General features: G+C 39.6%; 2 protein-coding genes across 2 annotated transcripts; one reads left to right on the plus strand and one right to left on the minus strand.

Annotated features, from left to right (window-relative positions):
• Nucleotides 1–12048: 12048 nt before the first annotated feature.
• Nucleotides 12049–19538, minus strand: mrpl46 (mitochondrial ribosomal protein L46). The gene is made up of 4 exons (XM_079663589.1): nt 19254–19538; nt 18067–18268; nt 16530–16697; nt 12049–12422 (listed from the first exon to the last, which is right to left on the minus strand). The coding sequence occupies exons 1-4, from the start codon at nt 19503–19505 to the stop codon at nt 12163–12165; spliced, it is 882 nt and encodes a 293-aa protein (XP_079519715.1). The 5' UTR covers nt 19506–19538; the 3' UTR covers nt 12049–12162.
• A 477-nt stretch (nt 19539–20015) lies between these two features.
• On the plus strand, nt 20016–23035 carry mrps11 (mitochondrial ribosomal protein S11). The gene is made up of 6 exons (XM_079667314.1): nt 20016–20199; nt 21036–21140; nt 21444–21542; nt 22115–22244; nt 22621–22686; nt 22867–23035. Exons 1-6 carry the CDS (start codon nt 20111–20113, stop codon nt 22972–22974), a joined length of 597 nt encoding a protein of 198 aa, XP_079523440.1. The 5' UTR covers nt 20016–20110; the 3' UTR covers nt 22975–23035.
• Nucleotides 23036–23317: the final 282 nt, after the last annotated feature.

Genomic DNA, 23317 nt, shown 5'->3' on the forward strand with positions numbered 1-23317 from the left:
ATTGTTCTAACTGCCAGGTCTATGCCTTCTTCATTGAGGTCATATGTGGTGTCCAGAGAGTTGTCTAAGAGTCTTTGGATTTGTTCGTTTCCAATAGCTTTCTGGAACTCTTGTGCACTGTCAGGAGCCCAGTTGTATTTTATTTTAATGTTAAACAGATTATTGGGTTCAGATTATGGACTGTTAGTTTCTGTTCTTTTCATGAACACAGTCATTTGGCTGTGATCAGATAGAGGTGTTAGAGGTTTGACTATAAATGAACTGAGAGAGAGCGGGTCCAAATCAGTTATCATGTAATCTACGGTACTCGTGCCAAGAGATGAGTAGAAGGTGGGTCTTCCCAAAGAGTCACCTCTAAACCTACCGTTAACTATGTACAGGCCGAGCAGGTCTTTCCCATTCTTGTTTATCTGAGGGTCAGAATTATGGCGAGGGAGATGTGGGGTTGCGGGGAAAGTTTTGTCCAAATATATGTTTGTTACCACTCTCTGAGTATGAGTCTGGATGGGTTCCAGTACGTGCGTTGAGGTCTCCACAGATCAACACTTTTCCTTGGGCCTGAAATCTGCAGATTTGGGTGTGGAGGTTTGGGAATGTTTCCTCGCTGTAGTAAGGAGAGTCACTCGGAGGAACATATATTGTACATAAAAACAAATCATTTTCTGTACATGCGATGCTTTTGGATAGTTTAATCCAGATGTGGGAGGGCTCGGATTTTATTATTGTTATATATTTTGAGAGTTCGAATTTGTGCCAAATTATATTGCCTCCTGAGTCTCTCCCTTTTTTAATTGCTGGGTTTTTGATCGAGGGCAGAATAATTTGTTTGTAATTTGGGGGACAGTGGATGTTCAGATCAGATCTACACCAGGTCTCTTGGAGGATAATAATGTCTACATTTAGTGTGTTCTCTTTAAATTCATCTGTTCTATATTTCTGTCCAAACAGAGAAGAATGTTTACCTTGGATGTTCCACATAGAGATGGAGAATGTGGTCATTGTGAAGAATACAGATACATTTCAAAAATGAGATAAACAGGTGTGTGTGTGTGCGTGCGTGTGCGTGTGCGTGTGTGTGTGTGTGTGTGTGTGTGTGTGTGTGTGTGTGTGTGTGTGTGTGTGTGTGTGTGTGTGTGTGTGTGTGTGTGTGCGTGCGTGCGTGCGTGCGTGCGTGCGTGCGTGCGTGCGTGCGTGCGTGCGTGCGTGCGTGCGTGTGTGTGTGTGTGTGTTAAGTCTGATACGACCTGACTCATCAGTTTGGTGCATATAAGGCTAAGGAGGCGTGTGATCTCTCCCAGGTCGGCTCCGTTTCTGCCGATGTTTGGTGGGGTCTTCAGTGCAGTGGCGTAGCTTTTCTGAGCTGGTTGCTGAAACGGGGGGCAGGGCTGATATCCTGGAATGGGCCTTGAGTTTATTAGAGTGGTGCTGGCCTGTCTTGCTTGTATGGCTCTGGTTCTGGGTCGGTGGCTCTGAAGGTGAGGTAATAATGGTGGAGGGGGGTAGGGGCCTGATCCAAGGGGATATCTGCGATATTCTCTTGCAGGTGGTGATAGGGGTGGTCCAGTTATATGCTGGTTAGCTCGTCCGGGGCTAATAGAGGCTCCGCCCTGGCTTCGTTCTAAGGCCACATCTTTAAGTGTCTTAGCAAAGACTTTTACAATGTCCTTATGGAGGTGAACGTGGTCATGGAGGCTGTGAATGCTGAGGGTGGGGTGATGTGCCAGGTGGACATTGAGCATTTCAGGACATCCTCTGGAGATCTCTGAATTGATCCTATGGATAGTGAGAGGGTGGAAATCTCTTCTGGGCAGGATTGTGGAGATAGTTATTTTAGAGTTTGGGAAACTCTGTGTAGCCTTTAGCGCCACTCTCGTCACAGATTCAGCTACTCTCTCTTGCTCTATACGAAGGTTGTTAGTTCCTGTGTGCACAATGATGTGGCTTGGTTCTCCCAGTTTGGCCTTTGTGAGAACATCAAGTGCATTATCTGTTCTTGGGCACCATATTGTTTTTACTTTTTGTCCGGGAAAGAGTTGTTCTTCATCTAAGAATTTTCCATTTGAGTCAATAAGAATTGTTACTTCAGCATCAGTCGCTTCTGAGTCGGTTGTTATTTTGATAGTGGAAGGAGGAATATTGTCTAGCTGGTATCTGGTAGATGGTTGTGGCTCATGCTGGGGCGCTGGGCCATTGGTGAATGGTGTCAATGTGGGGTTTGGTGAGGTTTTACTGGGGGATGGTTGTGGGCTAGGCTGGAGCAGAAGGCTGCTGGTTGAAGGCCTTGGCTCAGTGAGTTGTGTGTTACTCGTGGCAGGTTGGGGTCTCTGCGGTGCTGAGGCTGTGAGGCTCTGGAGCTGCTCTTTCAGGCTCAGGGTGGTTTGATGTTTGAGGTGCAACTCCTCTTTTACTGCTGTTATTTCTTTCTTTAGAATGTCTCTGTCCTCCTGTAGGACAGTCACTTCTCCTCTTAGTTGTTATATTGACATTTTTAATTATTTCCTTAACTGGCAGAGTTCATCCTTAATCTGCAGAAATGATTTACTGGATGGTGAGGGAGAAAGTTTTTCTCTCATCTCCACTATGTCTACCTCCTGTAGAGATAGACTCTCTCTGAGAAGGGTCATTGTTCCCTGTAGCTTGTCTTCAGGCTGCAGCTCCTGCTCCTCTCTGAGAAGGGTCACTGTTCCCTGCAGCTTGTCTTCAGGCTGCAGCTCCTGCTCCTCTCTGAGAAGGGTCATTGTTCCCTGCAGCTTGTCTTCAGGCTGCAAATGCTGCTCCTCCCTGAGAAGGGTCACTGTTCCCTGTAGCTTGTCTTCAGGCTGCAGCAGTCTCTCTGAGACCTGGGTAACACTGCTAGCTTTCTCTTTGTTTTGTGTCTTTGTTAGTTTCTTAATAATAAGGAAATGTTCTTGGACTAAGGTCAGACTGGCCTGGCTCCCTTGGAACATGATTGTTCCATTATGGTAAATGTTTACCGTCATCATAGTGTTGTCACTGTCATCATCTCCAATGAAAACCTGGCTGCCACTACATATTCCTCTCTTTTTGTGGTCTTTATAGTGGGAACAACTGGCTTTGTGCCAGGATTCAGTGTTGTAGGTATACAGCAGGAGGTTACAGATGACTATCTTGTCTCCTGGGTGGCTGTAGTCGGCTGTTAATGTCTCTGGGTTATCTGTTAGAAGTTTAAGTTTGAAAGCTTTCTTTGCCTGTGCGCTTTTTACCTCCTTTGGGTATTCAAGTGCAAGGGGGAGGGGCTTCCCGACTGTTGCATCAGCCATGGTGCTCTTCTTTGTTGTTGCTTAGCACGCTAGTTAGCAGTTAGCTAATTTGTGCACAATTCCTTTGTATCGGTTAGTATAAATGTCCCTCTTCCATCAGATAAGAGGCAAATATTATTTTCAATCTTCTGTCTTTTGATGAATACTCTGTAGTTCTTATTTTAATTTTTGAAGTAGTTGTTGGCTCCCTACCTGCCTGGTTTACTGTGTTAGCTTGTCCTAGCTTGTCGCTTATTCTTCTGTTTTTTTGTAGGTTGTTTTCCAAACTCTTGTAATAGTTGGTTATCCTCTGCAATGTCTTTAAACGACGATATAACAAGTGTCTAAAACTCCTATTCTGTCATTTATTCAACTTTAGGCAATTTGCCTAAAGTTGAATAAATGACAGAATAGGAGTTTTTGCTTCTTGACTCTCACGTATTTCTATTGATAACCGACTGTTTGCTGGCTTGTATTAAGGAGTTGTTTGCAGTGTGGCTGTACAAGGTACAATTGTTATTTCTTTAGTCTTTTCTTTCTGCTGTTTGCAACCTCTGGTAAGATGTAACTACTTGGTTTTAACTGTGTGCAATGACAATAAAGCTGGATGTAACTTGGTCTAGTGTTAGGCGTTAAAGTAGTGGAAACACCGGAGAGTACATGCACTTTAATGTTGGTTAAACTCTCTCTCTGTTTCAGTCTCAGCTGTAAAGATGGAGCTGGATGTGTGCATGCTTAGCTGTCACTGTATGATTAACAGTAAGACATATAGAGCAGTGCATGCTGGGAAGGTGGAAATAAGGAGGTAGTTTGCTAAGGCGCTTAAGGTGTCCGCAATCCTCTTCCTGCGCGTTATTGTGAGTTACATAAAGAGTCTTAATACGCTCCTTTATAAAATGGTTGGGTAAGCCTCTGTGGACGACTGGCCTGCAAACATCCCTCACAGCTTTAGATTTGCATAAAATAAAAATAGTGGAAACACAGTCTTCTGTTTATAACCGGAACACACTGACAGCAGGACACTGTGTGCTTCTTTCTCCAAATTGATGCCAACATGTGTTTTACAGGTGCAGTATATTTCATATGTAGTTATAAGCATTGGGTCAGACTTATTATTAAGGCACTACACGTACAAGTCCTCATAAAGTGCTTGTGTGTTAAAAAGACTGAGTGTAAATATTAGAGCATCCTATACATGTTCAATATCAGATACATTACATTATTAAGCATTAACGCTGATAATCAGTAATTATGTAGCTAACGAGCTGATGTCACCGGTGAAGAAAAGTAGTGACGAGTGGGAAAAACACAGGCAGACACAACGACAACTATATTTAAATATATAGTAGGTACATAAGCAAATACAAGATGAGCAACATAACCATGGAGCAAAGGAGCCGACTTTCACAGGTTTTCTCATTAAATCACAGAATCTTTAGCGTAACGGGTATTATCGTCTCCAGACAATGTTATTTATATTTCACTTGTTCTGTTTAGGGGTGCAACAACTAATCGACTTAATCGATTAAAATCGATTACAAATTAGTTGCCAACTAATTCAGTCGTCGATTCGTTGGTGACGTCTTCACGTGTGTTTTACGCGCCGTTAAGCTCCAACGTTATTGGTCTTTTTATTGGTACTGGAGACATTTAAAAAATATATGTCATGTATTATTGCTACAAAAACATTATATCGCAGTCTTAGTGTCGGCAACTCGTTTCTAATATGCAAAAAGACAAACAAATGCGTCTGATGTATTTTCGATCAGACGAGATCTCTCTCCCCCGTCTGTGTGCGAGGGGGCGGGGCAGTTTACACACACGCGGCTGCTACATGCAGCAACACACTGCGGAGATGGCGGAGAGAACGCGCTCCGAGGTGTGGTTAAACTTTACCCGTCTCTATGTGGACAATGCTCGTTGCCAAAAGTGCAATAAGAGTTTAGCATGTAAGGGCGGTAACACGAGCAATTTGTCTAAACATTTAGCAAAAGTGCTCCACATTCAGACGGAGAAATCCACCGGGTTCGACTGTCTTTCTAGTAGCTCTGTAGCCCCCTCCACGAGTAACGTTTCCACGCCAGGTGTTATGTATGATAGCAGCAACACACGGAGTTAACTCCATTATACAAACATGGGTTAATGATTAGAGGCAACTGAGTTATTTATTTTGTTAAAATTTCAGCTATTCTGTTAACAGTTCTGTCATCACATTATTTAATACGATTTGTTAAAACATTGTTTCTTTTGATGTGAAATATTATTTATTTTATTTAAATAAAAAGCAATGTTAATTTTGTGCAAAATGTGTTTAGTTAATTTAATATGTATTTTTGAATCAAGTATTCATCTTTATTGTCTTCATTGTTAGTTTCCACATGCCTAAAACAACCTCAAGCTAAATCTAAAAGTTGATGGCTAAATAAGAGCGTTTGAGAAATTGTGCAAGGCACACAGTAATAGTCCGAATAGTCGATTAATCGTTTCGTTAATCGATAGATTAATCGATTATCAAATTAGTCGTTTGTTGCAGCCCTAGTTCTGTTAAGCTGACCTTAGAAGTTAAAGTGGATCTATCATGCTATATTTGAATAATATAGTGTAGGACCATACCTATATAAGGCATATTTATACTTTTCATTTTTCAAAACACCAAACAGATCATGCATTTTAGCCATTCCTCATTTCGCTCAATTTAACAGTCTTTGCATCATGGGCTGATTCTGTGAGAACAGCACCATCTACAGGCCTGGCATATGTACTACAGCGTCTCCAGCGCTTTCCGACGGCAATGTCCGTGGCTGTCTCCTCCTGATTGGTGGAGTTGGCCCAATAGCCGTAGCGCCACTTCTGTGACGTCATAGAAGTGTTCAAATCTGGATCAGTCTGTATCAGATCCGTTGCAACCCCCTTTTTTTTTAGATTTGGGTACGGAGGAAAATAGATAGGGTTGTGTTTTCTGACACTTGGTGGGTTCCCTGAAACACCGGGGACACATATTCATGTAGAAAAGACGTACAAAAGTGCATTTTGCACGATAGGTCACCTTTAAGATAATATATGACCAGACTACAAGGGTACGACAGACTTTTCAAGTTTTATCCTGGGGATGTACACTTATGGCAAACACTGCTTTAGTCAGTGTTGTGAAGTTAACTTGATAGTAGTTTGCTAACTAACTCCGTCATTAAACTGTTCAGTCATTTTTGTAAGGGCTCGCCTTAATCACTTTTAAAATGAGTAATAGCTAGAAACCGAAATCTCTCTCTGAGTTTTGATCAATCTCCTTTTTAGTGGATTATTTTGTTATCATTCTGTAGCTCACCATCACCACACAATACTTTGCTAGCGCTGTATTTACTGTGATTATAACGTTGCTTTTTCCCACCAGCGCTGCAGTGTACGTTTTTTTTTTACAAATACCGATTACCCCTATTCTCACGCATGTTTGTTTGTTTGTTTTCTTGTGCTTTAATTTGCACTTCCACTTGGTCATTCATTCAGGAACAACAACATGCTGTAGTGATTGAACCATCTGTTTACTCAGCGTCTAAAGACCTTTAAATACATCGGGATGACTGTGCTCTCTGACCGGAGCCAGAAGTGGTCCACAACACGGCTTTAAAGGATCCAACAATAAGTAGCATCGAGCAGCAGAGTCACTGAAGAAGGGTTTTACACGTTACTACGAGGCAAAGGAGGCTTGTACCCGGATGTCTGCTCAAAGATGATTGGTCAACCCTGTGAGATACTTTATGACTCATCATAATAACCTCGTGAGGCTGTCCAACAACATCATCTGGACCCAAAGCATGTTTTGAACAGAGAATATGAACTATTACTATCTAATGGGAGATTCAATAAAGTCAGACTAAAGCATCCTTTGAAGCATCCTTTGAAGCATCCTTTGTGCTCAGGTCAATCCTCACAGTAAACACAGAGCTGAATCCAGATCAAATGCACGCTGAAGGCTCTTTGAGCAGGTTTTCTCTCACTGATCGATGTTATGTTAATTGTTTGTTGTTTGTTTGTCATGTGTTGTGTGTTGATGTTTGTCTGTTGATGTTACACATGGAGCTGCTGTGAAGCAAGTCACATTTCAGACTTCATCTGACCATTAAAGTGTTATCGTATCGTATATTGTGAGATTATTAACCCAGGACATCCTGATGGAGCTGCCTCTCTCATTCGATTGTACTTCAAAGAAACACAAGAATCAGGTTAAAGAAACACCCGCAGCTGAGTTTCAGATCCCAGTGAGGCCGGAGAGGATGTGACAGTTTGCCGGTGATGGAGGGAACATCAGGGCATGGAGAGCGAACCATCAGCATTTACTGTCTCCACTCTTACCCTTTTCAGTGGCGAAAAACTGCTAGACCTTTCCTTTGACATTTGTTATGCCGGTGCTATCATGTGCCACCTAATTGGATGAGGAAGCAGGAGGAAGAGGAGGAGGTGAGATACTGAAGTGAAGCTGTGATCTTCTGCTCTTTTTTGACAGGTCTGTACCTTATTATTTAACATGATAGACATATGTTGATATAAAAGGAACATCAACTTCATACAAACTGACTCCATGGGCTTGTCTTGTTCATTGGAAACCGCTTGAAATGAATCATCTGTTCTCAACATTGGTGTACTTTTACTCAACTACATGTATTTAACACCTTTAGTTACTTCACAGATGTGGATGAATGATGTGAAATATAATCAAGTGTTAAATCAGACTTTAGTTCCACCTGGAGTAAATCCACCAGCTACCCTGCAGTATACAAAGTCATTCAAACTAGCTGCACCTTTACCAGCTTTGAGAACACTTTATGATCAATCATTATAAAACATATCATATCTATTATTCTGAAATGGACCAATCTGCACAATTACTACTTTTACTGTCGCTACTTTCACTATATTTTGATGAGAATACTTTTCTACTTTTACTTGAGGAACATTTTTGAATGCAGGACTTTTACTGTAACAGAGTATTCCTACACTCTGGGACTTCTACTTTTACTCAAGTACAAGATCTGAGTACTTCTACTTTTACTAAAGTACAAGATCTGAGTACTTCTACTTTTACTCAAGTACAAGACCTGAGTACTTCTACTTTTACTCAAGAACAAGATCTGAGTACTTCTACTTTTACTACAAGATCTGAGTACTTCTACTTTTACTCAAGTACAAGATCTGAGTACTTCTACTTTTACTCAAGTACAAGACCTGAGTACTTCTACTTTTACTCAAGAACAAGACCTGAGTACTTCTACTTTTACTACAAGATCTGAGTACTTCTACTTTTACTCAAGTACAAGATCTGAGTACTTCTACTTTTACTACAAGATCTGAGTACTTCTACTTTTACTACAATATCTGAGTACTTCTACTCAAGTACAAGATCTGAGTACTTCTACTTTTACTTAAGTACAAGATCTGAGTACTTCTACTCAAGTACAAGATATGAGTACTTCTACTCAAGTACAAGATCTGAGTACTTCTACTTTTACTCAAGTACAAGATATGAGTTCTTCTACTTTTACTCAAGAAGAAGATCTGAGTACTTCTACTTTTACTCAAGTATGTCCTGAGTACTTCTACTAGTACTCAAGTATGTCCTGAGTACTTCTTCCACCTCTGCTGTCCTGTGTGTGAAAGGAAAGTCCAGCAGTGAGAGAATGGCCGCAGGCTGCACTGATCTCAAAAGGCTTTCAACAAACCCTGAAAACTAAAGATGGAGAAAAGTAGTGCCAGTCTCTCCAACATTAATAAGTCCCTTCCCAGCCGACAGGAATAGAGAGACCGGGAACATCACAATGCTCTCACCTAGGAGGAAGAATCGGAGCTTTTCCAGAGGAACATTTGCCTGCAATGATGGATATTTCCAGCGTGAGTAAGAGGAAGCGAGTAGATCAGAGCTCTGCAGTCTCTGAGGTCGCACAGTGGTTTACACAGAGCGGTGTGGTGTGCAAACACTGCCATCTACTGTCCCAGCACAGGGTCTGGTGCAGAGATCTTAGTATATTTATTTGTGATTATTATGTTATTTTATTTTTTTATATTGCAGTCTTTTTCAATCATCTATTTTATTTGTATATATTTTTTTAATTATGTTATATTATTTAAAATTTTCTAAATGCTGTCTGATTGGGAGGAAGTTTTCTTTTTTCAATATTTTTATGTTATTCTTTTTTTACATTAACACATTTTTATTTTATTTATGTTTTTAATGTATTTTATTGGGCAGTCTAAGAAACATTTGTATTTCATTTCACTTTCAATCTTTGTATTTTTGAATTATTTTTGTATTGTATATATCCGTCTGATTGAGGAATGGATCTCTTTACCAATTTTTTATTTTTCTTTCAAAATGTATATTCTAATTCTTAAATTTGTATGTAAACATTATTTTACTTTACTTATATTTTAAAGTCAGTCTGATTGAGATAAATATCCCTTTTTCAATAAAAAATGTTATCCCTTTTTTAGGCTTTTTAATATATTTTAAAAGTGTTTCTAATATGACAGTCCCATTGAGATTATTTGTCTTTTCAGGAACAATAAAGAATTTAAACAGACGGAAAAAATGACACAATAATGAATAATAATAATTGAAGAGAGTTCAATATACACAGATATTAAACTGTAAATGCTCCCAGTTGACCCATTGAGTAGTTAGATGGCAGTTTGCAGTTTATTACATTAACATCTGAATACTTACACCAGTGCATACATTCATTATTTAGCAGTAAGTGGATGTAAACAACATTTAAAGCCTCAACTTTACAGCTTATTACTAAGAAGCAGAGGCTCAGATGTTTTGCGTTTAAAACTAAAAACACCAGAGCCTATATTTCCCAGAATGCAACGCAGTAGTCCTCAGCTTCCCTTGTTTCTTTAATGCCTGCATCCTTAAACCTGCATTTCCTAGTTTCACTCAGTGATGGGTGATGTGGAATTAGTTTAACATCGGATAAATAAAGTCAGATGTTTTATTCATGTGTTTTCCATCAGAAATGATCAGTTTGTGAATGTGTTTGTGCTGGAGGTGAAGCGCCGCCCACTCAGGTCAGATTAAGAGTCTCTCCAAACTGCAGAATCAACATTTGGCTTTCACTTTTAACTCCAAGCATTCTCATTAAATGCTGCAGTTTCTAAACAACAAAAACACATTACAGGAGGTTGTTCATTCTTCCTGGAAAATGTCCTTAAATGCACCGTGCCTCTGGCTGATGAACACAGCTAAATGCTCACCTGTTAGTACGTTGTATGTTGATGTACTTGACCTGAGTATTTCCACCTAACAAAACTTATACTTTTACTTCATTACATTTTGCAGAAATACGTTGTAATTTTACAGCTTTATTTCCTAGCTACCTTTCAGAATTGGATTATTAAAACCAAATAAATACAACATATCAACTACTATATACTGTATATATATATATATATATATATATATATATATATATATATATATATATATATATATATATATATATATATATATATATATATACAGGTTTAAGCTTTTCAGCATTGAACATATTAAGAGCAACATTCAAGTCATTAAGAAAACCTTTAACGTTTTGTAAATTGCAAACGATCTGCATAAAAGTACAGGAAAATATATTAAAAATGACCTTTAAAATGTTGGTATATTTTACATTAAATGTAGTGAAATTCAACACAAACCAAGGACTGAAAGACGACGAGATTCTAAAGAAGCAATCAAATCCAAACTATCGAAATTGAAGAGAGCAGAAATAAAATGCTCATTCGTTGCTAACATTGTGGAGATTATAAAAACTTCGGGCCTATTTTGAAAAACCTCTAAGGGCCTACGAAGAATGCTTGACTCATAAGTCGAAGTTGAGGAGGAATTTTAAGATAACTATATATTATTTGTTCTTAAGGCGAGGCTAACTTAAAGTCCACACAGTTTGTTTGGAAAAAATAGTTTATTTAATAAAACACTGAATGACTTTTTGTGTAACGAGACAACGGATATCTTCCTGCGTCTCATAAATATTATCCCTCTTTGTTCTGAAGCGCTCGACCTTCATCACAGATTCACTCATAAGTCGAACTTTAGGAGGTAATATAAGAGGATACGATATTATTTTGGAGGTGGAAGAAGTACTCGGATGTTGTACTTGAGTAAAAGTAAAAGTACTCAGATCTCGTACTTGAGTAAAATGAAATACATGTAGTGGAGTAAAAGTCCAACATTTAACTCTGAATTGTAGTGGAGTAGAAGTATGAAGTAGCATAACATGGAAATACTCGGGTTAAAGGTGGGGTAGGTACGTTTGAGAAACCGGCTCGAGATACACTTTTTGTTATATTCCATGGAATGCTCTTAACATCCCGATAGCAATGAATATCTGAAATGCTTTGACAAAAAATCCATAAAAATATTTCATCTGTTGAAGCCGTAGCGCTGTAAAAAGCACAACCAATCATCTGAGCCGGACCGGCTAAAGTAACTGGATGGCCTACCTGCCTGTCAGCCTTCCATCTGTGCACAAACTTATGTCGTGCCCTCATTGGTCATGTGCGCGTTCGTGTGTGTTGGAGGAGGGGCTCTGTGAGGAGGGGCTCTGTGAGGAAGTGGCAGATTTCTTCCGGCTGTGTATTTTCAAATTCTAGCGCACTCGAGCTGCTTTCTCCAAAATTACCTACCCCACCTTTAAGTAAAAGTATCTCAAAATGGTACTTAAGTACATGTACTTAGTTACTTTAAACCTCTGTTATCTGATCATATAAGGCGAAGCTAACTTAAAGTTCACAGTTTGTTTGGAAAAAATGATTTATTTATACAATACAACACATCTATAGAAAGACATTTGATGGCAGAAGTCGACAGATATCTTCCTGGGCTCATAAATATTATCCCTCTTTGTGTTCAGAAGCCGAGGAGGAAGCGCTCGACCTTCATCAGGTACGCCGGCTTCACGTAGCGCTGCAGCTCGCTCTTCGTCACCCACAACAGAGAGGATTCTGGGGATTCTGTGGCGGGAGGGGCTCCGGCGTCAGAAAGCACGGCTTTGAAGAAGAACACCTTGGTCCCCACAGAGCTCTCGGTGCGAGCCGCTCGGGGCAGTTTGTACTTGTAGACTCCACAGGGGGTGTTCCCCAGGAAAGTGGCCTTGAAACCAGATGCTGCTGCAGGAGGAGAGAAGGGGGGGGGGGGGGGGTCAATCAGCTGGAGACACAAGGGGGGGCCGGATGTGCCAAGGTTTCATTTGTGTTTATTTATTTATTTTATACATAATTTATACTATTTTTATTCAATTGTATGTTATTTTAAATGTATACTGATTGTATTGTATTTGTTAGTTTTTATTTTGCTTTACGTTTCCATATATTTAAATTGTATCTATTTAATTATTACTTTAACACTATTGCTATTCTATTTGCTTGGATGTCATTTATATTATTTATTTTCCAATTCGTTTTTTAATTAGCATTTTATTTGTATTTCCTTAGGCTTATTGAGATAAAGACACTCTTTAGCATAAGTAAACCTAAAAGCAAAACAACTCCACAATAATACACATGTCAAACAAGAACCAATGGATTTAATCATTCTAGTTTGAGGGCAGTTTGTTCATTTCATTCATGTGTATTTTTGCACATGCTGCTGCTGTGTTAGCATCATGCTGTATTTTAGTTAAGTTCCCTAATACTGTGTTTTCAATTTTGTCACAACGACACAAAATTAAGTCTTAATCAATTACGCTGCCATCTGAATCTCACGCTCAGCGCTCCAAGAGACTCATTTTCCACCAGGGCTGCAGTTAATGGAATAATAATTGTGATCAGGACTTTGGCTTCCCATAATTAAACGAACATGACCGATGAGTATGATATTAACGTTTAAAACGCTCAGAAATACTCTCCTTAGGGGACAGTGTAATATGCAACAGTGAGCCGAAAGGTAACACGTTATAATAAACTCAATTAAAGGTAAAGGAGAACTTGATATTACGTCTTAAAGAAGCCCTATTTCCCTTTCCTGGGGTTTCCCTTTCCTGCCGCGTGATATACAAGTTTTTTTATATCACGCTCCTATTGGCTAGCGCTCCAACACATTGTACGTGATAGGCTAATGGGCGGGACCTCTCTAAGCGGTTGACCAATCACAACAGAGCCAGCCAGCTAACCAATCAGAGCAGACTGGACTCTGGTTTCAGACAGAGGGTGAAAAGAGGTGCTGCAGCACAGACAGTCTGAGAACAATAAAGAACTTTTTGAACATTAAAGCATGGAGACATGTAGAGACACTACATACTGATATACACCTGAACATCAGCAGGAGAGGACTCTTTAAAGTAGAGACACTACATACTGATATACACCTGAACATTAGCAGGAGAGGACTCTTTAAAGTAGAGACACTACATACTGATAGACACCTGAACATCAGCAGGAGAGGACTCTTTAAAGTAGAGACACTACATACTGATATACACCTGAACATCAGCAGGAGAGGACTCTTTAAAGTAGAGACACTACATACTGATATACACCTGAACGTCAGCAGGAGAGGACTCTTTAAAGTAGAGAAACTACATACTGATATACACCTGAACATCAGCAGGAGAGGACTCTTTAAAGTAGAGACACTACATACTGATATACACCTGAACATCAGCAAGAGAGAACTCTTTAAAGTAGAGACACTACATACTGATATACACCTGAACATCAGCAGAAGAGGACTCTTTAAAGTAGAGACACTACATACTGATATACACCTGAACATCAGCAGGAGAGGACTCTTTAAAGTAGAGACACTACATACTGATATACACCTGAACATCAGCAGAAGAGGACTCTTTAAAGTAGAGACACTACATACTGATATACACCTGAACATCAGCAGAAGAGGACTCTTTAAAGTAGAGACACTACATACTGATATACACCTGAACATCAGCAGGAGAGGACTCTTTAACTTTGATTTAAAGTGCAATATGAATTGTATTTAATTTGGGGTAAAAATACAGTATTCTTTGAAGCATTGTGAACAAGGAACAGTCAGTTTACCTTTAATTATTACCATCAAGTGAATTTTTTTTCCTTTCTCATACTCTTTACTTTGCACCTCTGCACATACATCCATTAAAAACCTCTCACACAACTCCCACTACTACACAAACATGCATTTACACTAAAGCCTTAGTATTTAAAACCCTTTAAATAGAAAACAGCAGAAACAGGATATTGACGAGCGAGTGTGGAAATTGGGTAAAATGTATTTCTATTAACCTCAGAGCCATTTCCTCAGCAGGATATAAGGTAAGATCCATATCATAAATATTCGCTATTCTAGCTTTTATTATTATTGTGAGCACGCTCCATTTGCTGCATTATTTCTGCGTCTCCTCCCTAATCTCCGGCGCTGTAATGACCCAGTTCTTATCCCCGGGATCATTAAAGTTTGATGGGCTCTTCTCTGAAATAGCAGTGTGATACTCGCAGTACAAATCATCCACAACGAGAGGATCAAACGTGCTGAGAACTCCACCAACATGGTTTACACACGCTGCGTTTCGCCGCTGATTACTCAGATTACACACGGTCACATCCACTTAGACCTGGAAACACACAGAGGAAATGTCCCTCACATGGAAATATTAAATATTAGCTGTAAAGACAGGTTCTTTTAATCAGGTTTTATACTTTTGTACACAGGAAATCAAGCTTTTTAAGCTGTTGAGCGTTGAAATAAACCGTTCAGCATCAATGCTCATGGTCTAGTCCTCTTGGCGATTACATGTAGAGGCTTTTCATTTAAAGCGCCTCAGTATCAGGAGTTAATGTATATGTTACTTAACTGACTCAGTGGGAAGCGTGCTGCATGACTAACGCCAAAACTGTTATTTTGACCCACTATAAGATCATTATTATTCATTGGTTTAAGGGAACACATAATTAGCACTTCATTTGCAGAACATGTTTGATTCTTAGTTAACCAAAGACACATTCAGTACAACTAATGATTCTAACAATGTAAGTTAACAGGGTGAGTAATAGATATTTAAGTGGACATTTTAAGGTTGACCTATTCCTTTAAAATAACTTAAAGAAAGGTGGTTTTAGTGGAGATGCAGAGCCCCGTGAGTTAACGGAATGTAAAGCCCTTGAACACAGATTTTAAAATACTAAACACACTCATTTGGAAAAGGTTTAAAAACAGTGGACTGAATCTCAGCAACTTCATTTTAAACATATTGAGTAAAATGTCTGGTTCCTGTCACCTGGCAGATGCCCCATGATTTAATGGTCCCATGTCATGGCCATCTCTACTGATCATAAATACATTGTTGAGGTCTACTAGAATAGATTTACATTGTTCAATGTTCCAAACTCACATTGGTTTCTCATACAGCATCTCTGTATAGTATGTGTATTCACTCTCTTTCCTAAACGCCTTGTTGGAGCTCCTGCCCCCCCCCCCCCCCTCCCTGTGAGCCCAGTGGCCGTCTGCGAGACAGCGACACCCAGCCCGAAACACACACACACACACACACCCACAGCCTGGCTGGGAGTTTGTGTGTGTGCCCAGGCTGAGGCAACGTAACGGCTCCGCGGACGTTACGTTGCGTCACTATACCCAAGAAGCAAACAATGGAAAAAGAGAAATGTCCAACGAGGCGTTCTGGGGCAGCATAGACAGGTCTTCTCTGTGTTAGAGTTTTACTCTCTACAGGGTGTACTTTGAGGGTTTGTGACTCTGCAGACCGTTCACATGCAGAGAAACCTTCATAACACACAAGGGGACGGGTAATAACCAGAAAAGCATGACATGAGACCTTTAACAAAATGTAAAGCCCTTGAACACAGATTTAAAAATACTTAATAGGAATTTAAACACTTTAAAAACAGAGGACTAAATCAAATAGTAGGCTTACGAGCTCCTACAGGCTAAAGCCACTGTAGACTAGAGGGCGTGATTGTAACCATCTCTCACCTGGGAAACACTGCAACAGGGAAATGCCATTTTAAATTTCATTACTATACGATACAGTATTTATTATCATTATAGTAACTATAGTTACTATTTTCGGCGATTAGATAAAATATAAATTATATTTGATGCAGATTTAGTTAAATTTCCATGACTTTTCCAAAACTTTTGGAAAAACATTGTTTTCCATAACTTTTCCAGGGCCTGGAATTTGCATTTGGAATTTCCTTGACTTTTCCAGGTTTTGAATGACTGCATGAACCAACTGCATGAACCCTGAAACCCCTGTGTGTTACCTGGCAGTGAGCCGAGTGCTCTCTCGGCCGTCTCCCTCAGAGTCTCTCCTCGCTGCCACTCAGTCTGAGGCAGCATCCACAGCTTCTCCCTCCCCACCGGCCGCTCCACCAGCAGCAGCAGAGAGTCGGAGAGGCGGCGCTGCACAGAGCTGGGGTCTCCCTCTGAGTCTGAGGAAACACAGACGACTGGGTTAGAGGTTGTGTTCATGACCTTTACCCAATCAGTCGATACGATACGATACGCTACGCTACGATACGCTCCATTTGCAACTTCAAACAAGGCAAAATATTAAGACAAGAAACAAGGAAACACATTTCTGATCTGAATGATCAAATATATCATTGTATAAATCTCTGGTGAAAGCATCAATAGTCAACTTAACAATATTGTCCAAATGTCCATATCGATAGAGTATTAGGCGGGTTCTTTATCAAAATAGTGATATTTCATTTTTCTACATATCTAGTTTGATTTTCTACAACTGCTCCTTACCCCTAGGAGAAATAAAGGTTTCATTTATTCATCACTTTATCAAGTCGAGGTGAAGTCACGAGTAGGGTTGCAACATTTTCAAAGATGGAAACTTTCCACGGGAATTTATGGGAATAAACTGGGAATTTTCTAAATTGAAGGTTGGCTCTTCAAAGGGAACTTCAATATAGTTGGGGAAAGTATATTTTAGCATAATCTTGACTAAAACAAACAGATGCCATTCAAGTACATTTGAGTATCCATGCCATAGCACACTGCTCACTGCATGGCTATTGAGACCACACAAAGGTTCGCAACAGGCTCACAAATGTGAGAGTGGAACGACTGGTTGGCATTCGGGCAAACCTAAGGCTCTCTGAGCCGGACACAGAGCCATCCTCAACAAGGCTGGACAGTGACACTGAAGAGGAAGAGGAAGAGTGTGATGTTGATGAGGCCCAGGAAGAGCCCGTTGACTGAAAGGGTAAAAAATGCAGAGGATCGCTTGAAGGAAGATTTGCATATTTAAATGGGACTTTTTGGAGGGAGAAGGGTGAGTGAGGTTGGGGGGGATGGGTAACATTTAACTCAATATTCCTGTTTTCGTTCTTCAATTAAACAAGTAATTGTTCAATTAAATAATTTTAAAATTTTAAAAAATCTGTTGAAATGTCATTTGTTTAATTTTGCATCGAATATTTCCAAAGTTCCCCAGCTTAACTTCCCTTGGAAACTTTCCGGAAATTTACCGGAAACTTTCCGCCCCTTTGCAATACTAGTCACGAGTGATGAACATTAAAAAAAAAAAAGATTCAGTCTGTGGCTAAAGTATGCTTTTATTGGTTATTATTGTCTCGTGCTTTTACATTAGTTTATTCTTATCCCATCAGTTTTGTCTAAATGTATTTATGCTGCTTTGATGTATTGATGTACAGCACTTTGGTCAACTCTGTTGTTTTAAATGTGCTGTATCAATAAAGTTGGATTGGATTAAGTCTTTTTGGAGTTCATCCAGGCTAAACCCATTAAGTCATGTGACTCTGAGCCCCCCCCCCCCGTACTGACCGGAGACCCTGGCCGCCGGCTGGAAGCCCTTGAGTTTCTGCTCCCAGGAGTCCTCCAGGTCCTGGGCCAACACGATCTCCTGGTCCCTCCGGTCATCCTCTTCGTCAGAGTCGTACTCGCCCGCCTGCATCCTCCTAATCCTCTCCGCGTCGTTCAGCAGCCGCAGCTCGTGGTCCGACAGCATGCTCTTCTCCAGCTCCATCTGCAGATAAAGAGGACATCTCAACCTCCAGGAGACTCTCTGACCTCCACCTACTCTGTCATGGTCTATCAAATACTAAAATAAAATACTATATCTGGAAACGTGCCGACAGGTATTTAGATGGTCAACATCTTTAATGCAGAATACAGACACACCTGCTCATCATCTGTACAATGTTTGTTATGTAAATGTCCCAGTATAGTATGCCTTAAAAAAATTGTGGATATGATACCGTAAGAAAATTGTAGAATTGTATCCCATTAAAAAATCATTAAAACAAATTCATTAAAAGTGTATTATAAGTATGTCATAAACATATTTTGGTATAGTATGCAATACAAGGTTGAAAAAAGTGTCATATTGAAGTATGATACAAAACAAATGGTGGTTTTCTTTACAGAGGTGGGAGAAGTACTCAGATCTTGTACTTGAGTAAAAGTAGAAGTACTCAGGTCTTGTACTTCAGTAAAAGTAGAAGTACTCGGATCTTGTTTTTGAGTAAAAGTAGAAGTACTCAGATCTTGTACTTGAGTAAAAGTAGAAGTACTCAGATCTTGTACTTCAGTAAAAGTAGAAGTACTCGGATCTTGTTTTTGAGTAAAAGTAGAAGTACTCAGGTCTTGTACTTGTGTAAAAGTAGAAGTACTCAGATCTTGTACTTAAGTAAAAGTAGAAGTACCAGAGTGTAGGAATACTCTGTTACAGTAAAAGTCCTGCGTTCAAAATGTTCCTCAAGTAAAAGTAGAAAAGTATTATCATCAAAATCTAGTTAAAGTAGCCACAGTAAAAGCAGTCATTGTGCAGATTGGTACATTTCAGAATAATATATATGATATGTTTTATAATGATTGATCATTAAAGTGTTCTCAAAGCTGGTAAAGGTGCAGCTAGTTTGAATGACTTTATATACTGCAGGGTAGTGTGCATCTACTCCAGGTGGAACTAAAGTCTGATTTAACACTTGATTATATTATAAAAGCCTCACCTGGATCATCATCTCTCTGAACTGCTGCTCTATCGGGTTGGTCTCCGCAGAGATGACCGGAAGTCTCTGCAGACACACGGCCGCCATCAGAGTCCACGGAGAAGAAGCTATTTCCTCCACATGTTGAGCCTGCCTGGACCCCCGACACACAGAGAACTGACGGAACCCCGAGTTACTGACCGATGTCCGGCTGAAAGAAGACAGAAACTGTAGGAGAGACCGACCTGCCATCCTTCTGCAGGGCGCTGCCATCTTGTTTTGCTATGTTCACTGTATGTGCAAAAGATCCTGGCGCTGTCAAAAAGATTTGCCGAGGGATTTTTAATCACGGTATTTTCTTGGTTTGAAAAAAAATCTAGATAGAAATATTAACATCTGTTCCTGATTTCAAGTTTTTTCTTAATTTATCTCAAATATAACCTTATTTATATCTATTTTTGGCGCCTTAAGCGAGTGTTCACCATGATGAGCAACCATGAAGTTCATATTTACGATGTTTTACCAAGTACTTGAAGCTAGCATGGTTCTACTTCTACCCACAATCCTGTTCAGGGATCGGAACGGTCTATTAAGATAAAAATAGGGGAGGATGATATTACTATACCTCTTTTAAAACTAAAGATGTAATTATTAGTACTTTACTACCTATTAAAACATTTTTTAAATATTTAATGTAAAGTTTTAAATCATTTTTTGACGTGAAAACCGTTATTTCATAGTAAATAAACTGTATCATGATCTTGTCACCCCTCAGAAAATAAAAATCTTACTGGTCTGGTCTGGATGTACAGTACCTTCAATGTCACATTTGTTGTGTGTAAAGTAGCTACTTGTCTTGCAGCTAACTTGTCGCAAACATGTATAAATTAAACTGTATATTAGTTAGTTCTGTGAGTACCGTATGCCGACAGCTTGCTGCCTCCGTAAATGCAAGTGGAAGCTCGCTGTAAGTATATAGTAGCTAGTGGCTAACGTTAGCTCAGATAGAGCCTGCTGCATGCTGAGTGTTATGAAGCTACATGTTATATTTGTTATTCTTAGATTTGTGGCTTTTTTTTGATTCCTTAACACGTTTCATTCCAGATTAGTGGACGGAAATACACATTAAGGGGTTTATTTGACCAAATGTGTCTTTTTGAGTCTCTAGTTTTCTTAAATTCACCAAATGTAGCATTAGTAATGCCTCATTTGCGTAAACATAACATTTAATAAAAAATAAACAATGATTTTCTTAATCACAATAATCAACTGGTACATTTTCATGGTGAAATATTCATATATATACGTTTTTGTTGTAGATATGTTGTTTAAATTGTTGTCCCCTGTAGTGTCTACGTCAGAGCTTGATGAATATCCCTATTTTATTATTTGTTTTAAATAGCTTTTGACATTATTTTTTCAGTATAAAGAGATACAGAGAGATATTTCTAAACCGCCTCTTTAAAAACCTTGGACTCTAATTTGTCGATAAAATGAAATAAGCATTTGAACCTGGCTTTATCCAATGTTCAGATATCTGTCTTGACATCTTTGTAAATCAGCACATATTTAATAAGATATTACCTTTTTGTTTATACAACCAAACAACATAAGTAAACTTGTAATACACAAAAAAAAAATCCATTTCAGTAATCAATTAAACACATTTTAATTGGGATACCTGTTGGTTTAAATGTGTTTCACATCCCATTCACCTGTAGTTTGTTCCCCCAATTGTACGTATTGTCCAGATGACCAGCCACACTGCTCTATAATAATTATCTAAATATTGTGTTTCTATAGATGTGGAGGCACTGCCTTGCAGCGGACCGTTTGTTCCAGTGCCGTCAGACTTCAGGAGGCAGCTTCCAGCACAGAGGCCGGGGAAACCTCCTCCAAAGACTTCAGGTCAGAAAATACACCAGCAGTATCTCTAGTGCTTTCCCAAATAACTTGTGTTGTTAAATCTGCATTGTTTGAGGAAATTGGAGCCATAAATAGTCAACCAATTGTCTTGGTATCTACTTTTATATACGCTTGATTGATACAAATGTAACAGTGATATTAACCCTACTTTTACATACATGTGCATGTCCGTCTACTATTACACCAGGAATCTGCAGTATCTCTGGTGTGTTCCCAAATAACAAAAACAATGTATACATTTTTAATAATGTAACAGCGATATTAACCCTACTTTGAATCTTCCAGCATCTTCCCCCCGATGCCGGGCTATGACTCGTCCCTGAGATGGGGGGGCAAGAAGTTCGAAGAGTTACCCATCGTTCACGTAAAAGCGACGTACAACAAGTGAGTGGAGAAGACCATAAAACAGGGATTCAGATCGTTTTGACATCATTTTTTATTTATTTAAGTTATCAGGTTAGCCCTCATTGTGTTCAGCCATGCAACACATCAGCTGTTACGTGTGCAGAGTCAGAATCAGGTTTATGCCAAGTAGGTATACACATACAAAGAATGTGCCTTGGTGTATTTGGTGCATACATAAACACAGTCAAAGACGATACATCGTAAGGAAAGAAAAGAAAAAACTAATATAAGAAAACTATTTTAAGAAAACTTGTTAACATTGAAATATAAATCAAGGTTTTATTTAGTCATACGAACATAGCTACAGTGTAGTTATGACGATGGAAATCTTAGGTCACAGATATACCCGTGTTGGGAAAATCCAGAATGTCCTCTTCCAATATCAGAGTGCACATGCTAACAAAGGTATCCCAACTGTAGCTGTGAACATGACAGGATGTTTGATTACCCAGAAGGCATTGCAGATATAAGCTTTGATTTGATGCAGTCCGTTTTGGGGGTATGTAACTGGTGAGGAGGTAAACAGTGTGTGACTCGTGTGTTTGTCCCAGCACACACATCCAGCTGACGGAGAGCGGGGGTCAGTCTCTGGTCCGGACGTCCTGCGGCACCGAAGGCTTTAAGAACATCAAGAAGTCCACGCCGGTCGCTGCTCAGACCACGGGAATCTCTGCTGCTACCGTACGTCTGCACACACACACACACACACACACACACACACACACACACACACACACACACACACACACACACACACACACACACACACACACACACACACACACACACACACACACACACACACCAACCAATCAATATTAAACTCACCGCATTACACTGCAGAGGTTCTGCTAGGCTCCCTCAGGTCCAAGCAGAACTTTCATTTGATTATGTTGTTTTGATCAAATAAAAGTTAACACTATGTCATGTCATGAAAAAATCCAAAGCTCATACTAACATAAATACTATGTTATAAAAGATGAAGATGGCGATTACATCTTTTCTAGTGGAGGAAGATTAGAACATAATCTCCTGTTCCTCCTCCTCTTCCTCTCAGAAAGCCTCAGAGAAGGGCGTGACGTTTGTCCGTGTCGTTGTCAAAGGTATCGGACCAGGACGATGGGTAAGTCCAGAAAGTAAAACATGTCAGTGTTTATGTTGTAAGAAAGAAGCCCCTGAAATGCCTTACAGATTGTAAATGTTATTATTATTTAACTCTATTGTTTTGAAAGTGAGGAGCCACAGACATATTGATCGGTTCCCTTAGCTTCTTGATAAACTAATGTATGTCTCTGTTGTGCAGTCTGCCATCCAGGGCCTCACCATGGGGGGTCTGCAGGTGGTCTCGATCACAGATGAGACCCCCGTGCCGCACAATGGCTGCCGTCCCCGCAAAGCCAGGAGAACATGATCCCCTGAACGCACCATGTGTAGTAATCTGATGAATAAAGAGGTTTTGTTTTGTTGTGTAACTGAGCGGACCTCACATGGTTTTTTACACACACACCATTAGTTAGTGTTTAATCTGTATCCTTACATATTCCCTTTCATTTGAGCATACCCTCCTTAAGCACACTTGGCTACTACATCCTGAAAATAAGTAATTTGATGAAATAACATTACGTTTGGTTTTGTTTCCTAATTTCAAAGCTCGTCTCACACTCGGCAGTATTTTTGGTGCCGTTTGACAACTTGTACTCTGAGAAATCAACTCAAGTGTCTCTTTTGGCCAGTTTCATGCATTAAGAGTGTAC

The sequence above is a fragment of the Notothenia rossii genome (genome assembly GCF_949606895.1).
Source record: "Notothenia rossii genome assembly, chromosome: 2".
Lineage (NCBI taxonomy): Eukaryota > Metazoa > Chordata > Actinopteri > Perciformes > Nototheniidae > Notothenia > Notothenia rossii.

Bases quoted from the DNA above. Each gene is read 5' to 3' on its own strand.
- mrps11 (XM_079667314.1), top strand. From the start codon at position 20,111: ATGTATAAATTAAACTGTATATTAGTTAGTTCTGTGAGTACCGTATGC. The intron at 21,141-21,443 runs GTCAGAAAATAC...TGAATCTTCCAG, and splicing joins ACCTCCTCCAAAGACTTCAG to CATCTTCCCCCCGATGCCGG. The intron at 21,543-22,114 runs GTGAGTGGAGAA...TGTTTGTCCCAG, and splicing joins GTAAAAGCGACGTACAACAA to CACACACATCCAGCTGACGG.
- mrpl46 (XM_079663589.1), bottom strand. From the start codon at position 19,505: ATGGCAGCGCCCTGCAGAAGGATGGCAGGTCGGTCTCTCCTACAGTTT. The intron at 16,698-18,066 runs GTCAGTACGGGG...GTGTTTCCTCAG, and splicing joins GCCGGCGGCCAGGGTCTCCG to ACTCAGAGGGAGACCCCAGC. The intron at 12,423-16,529 runs GTAACACACAGG...CTCCTCCTGCAG, and splicing joins AGCACTCGGCTCACTGCCAG to CAGCATCTGGTTTCAAGGCC.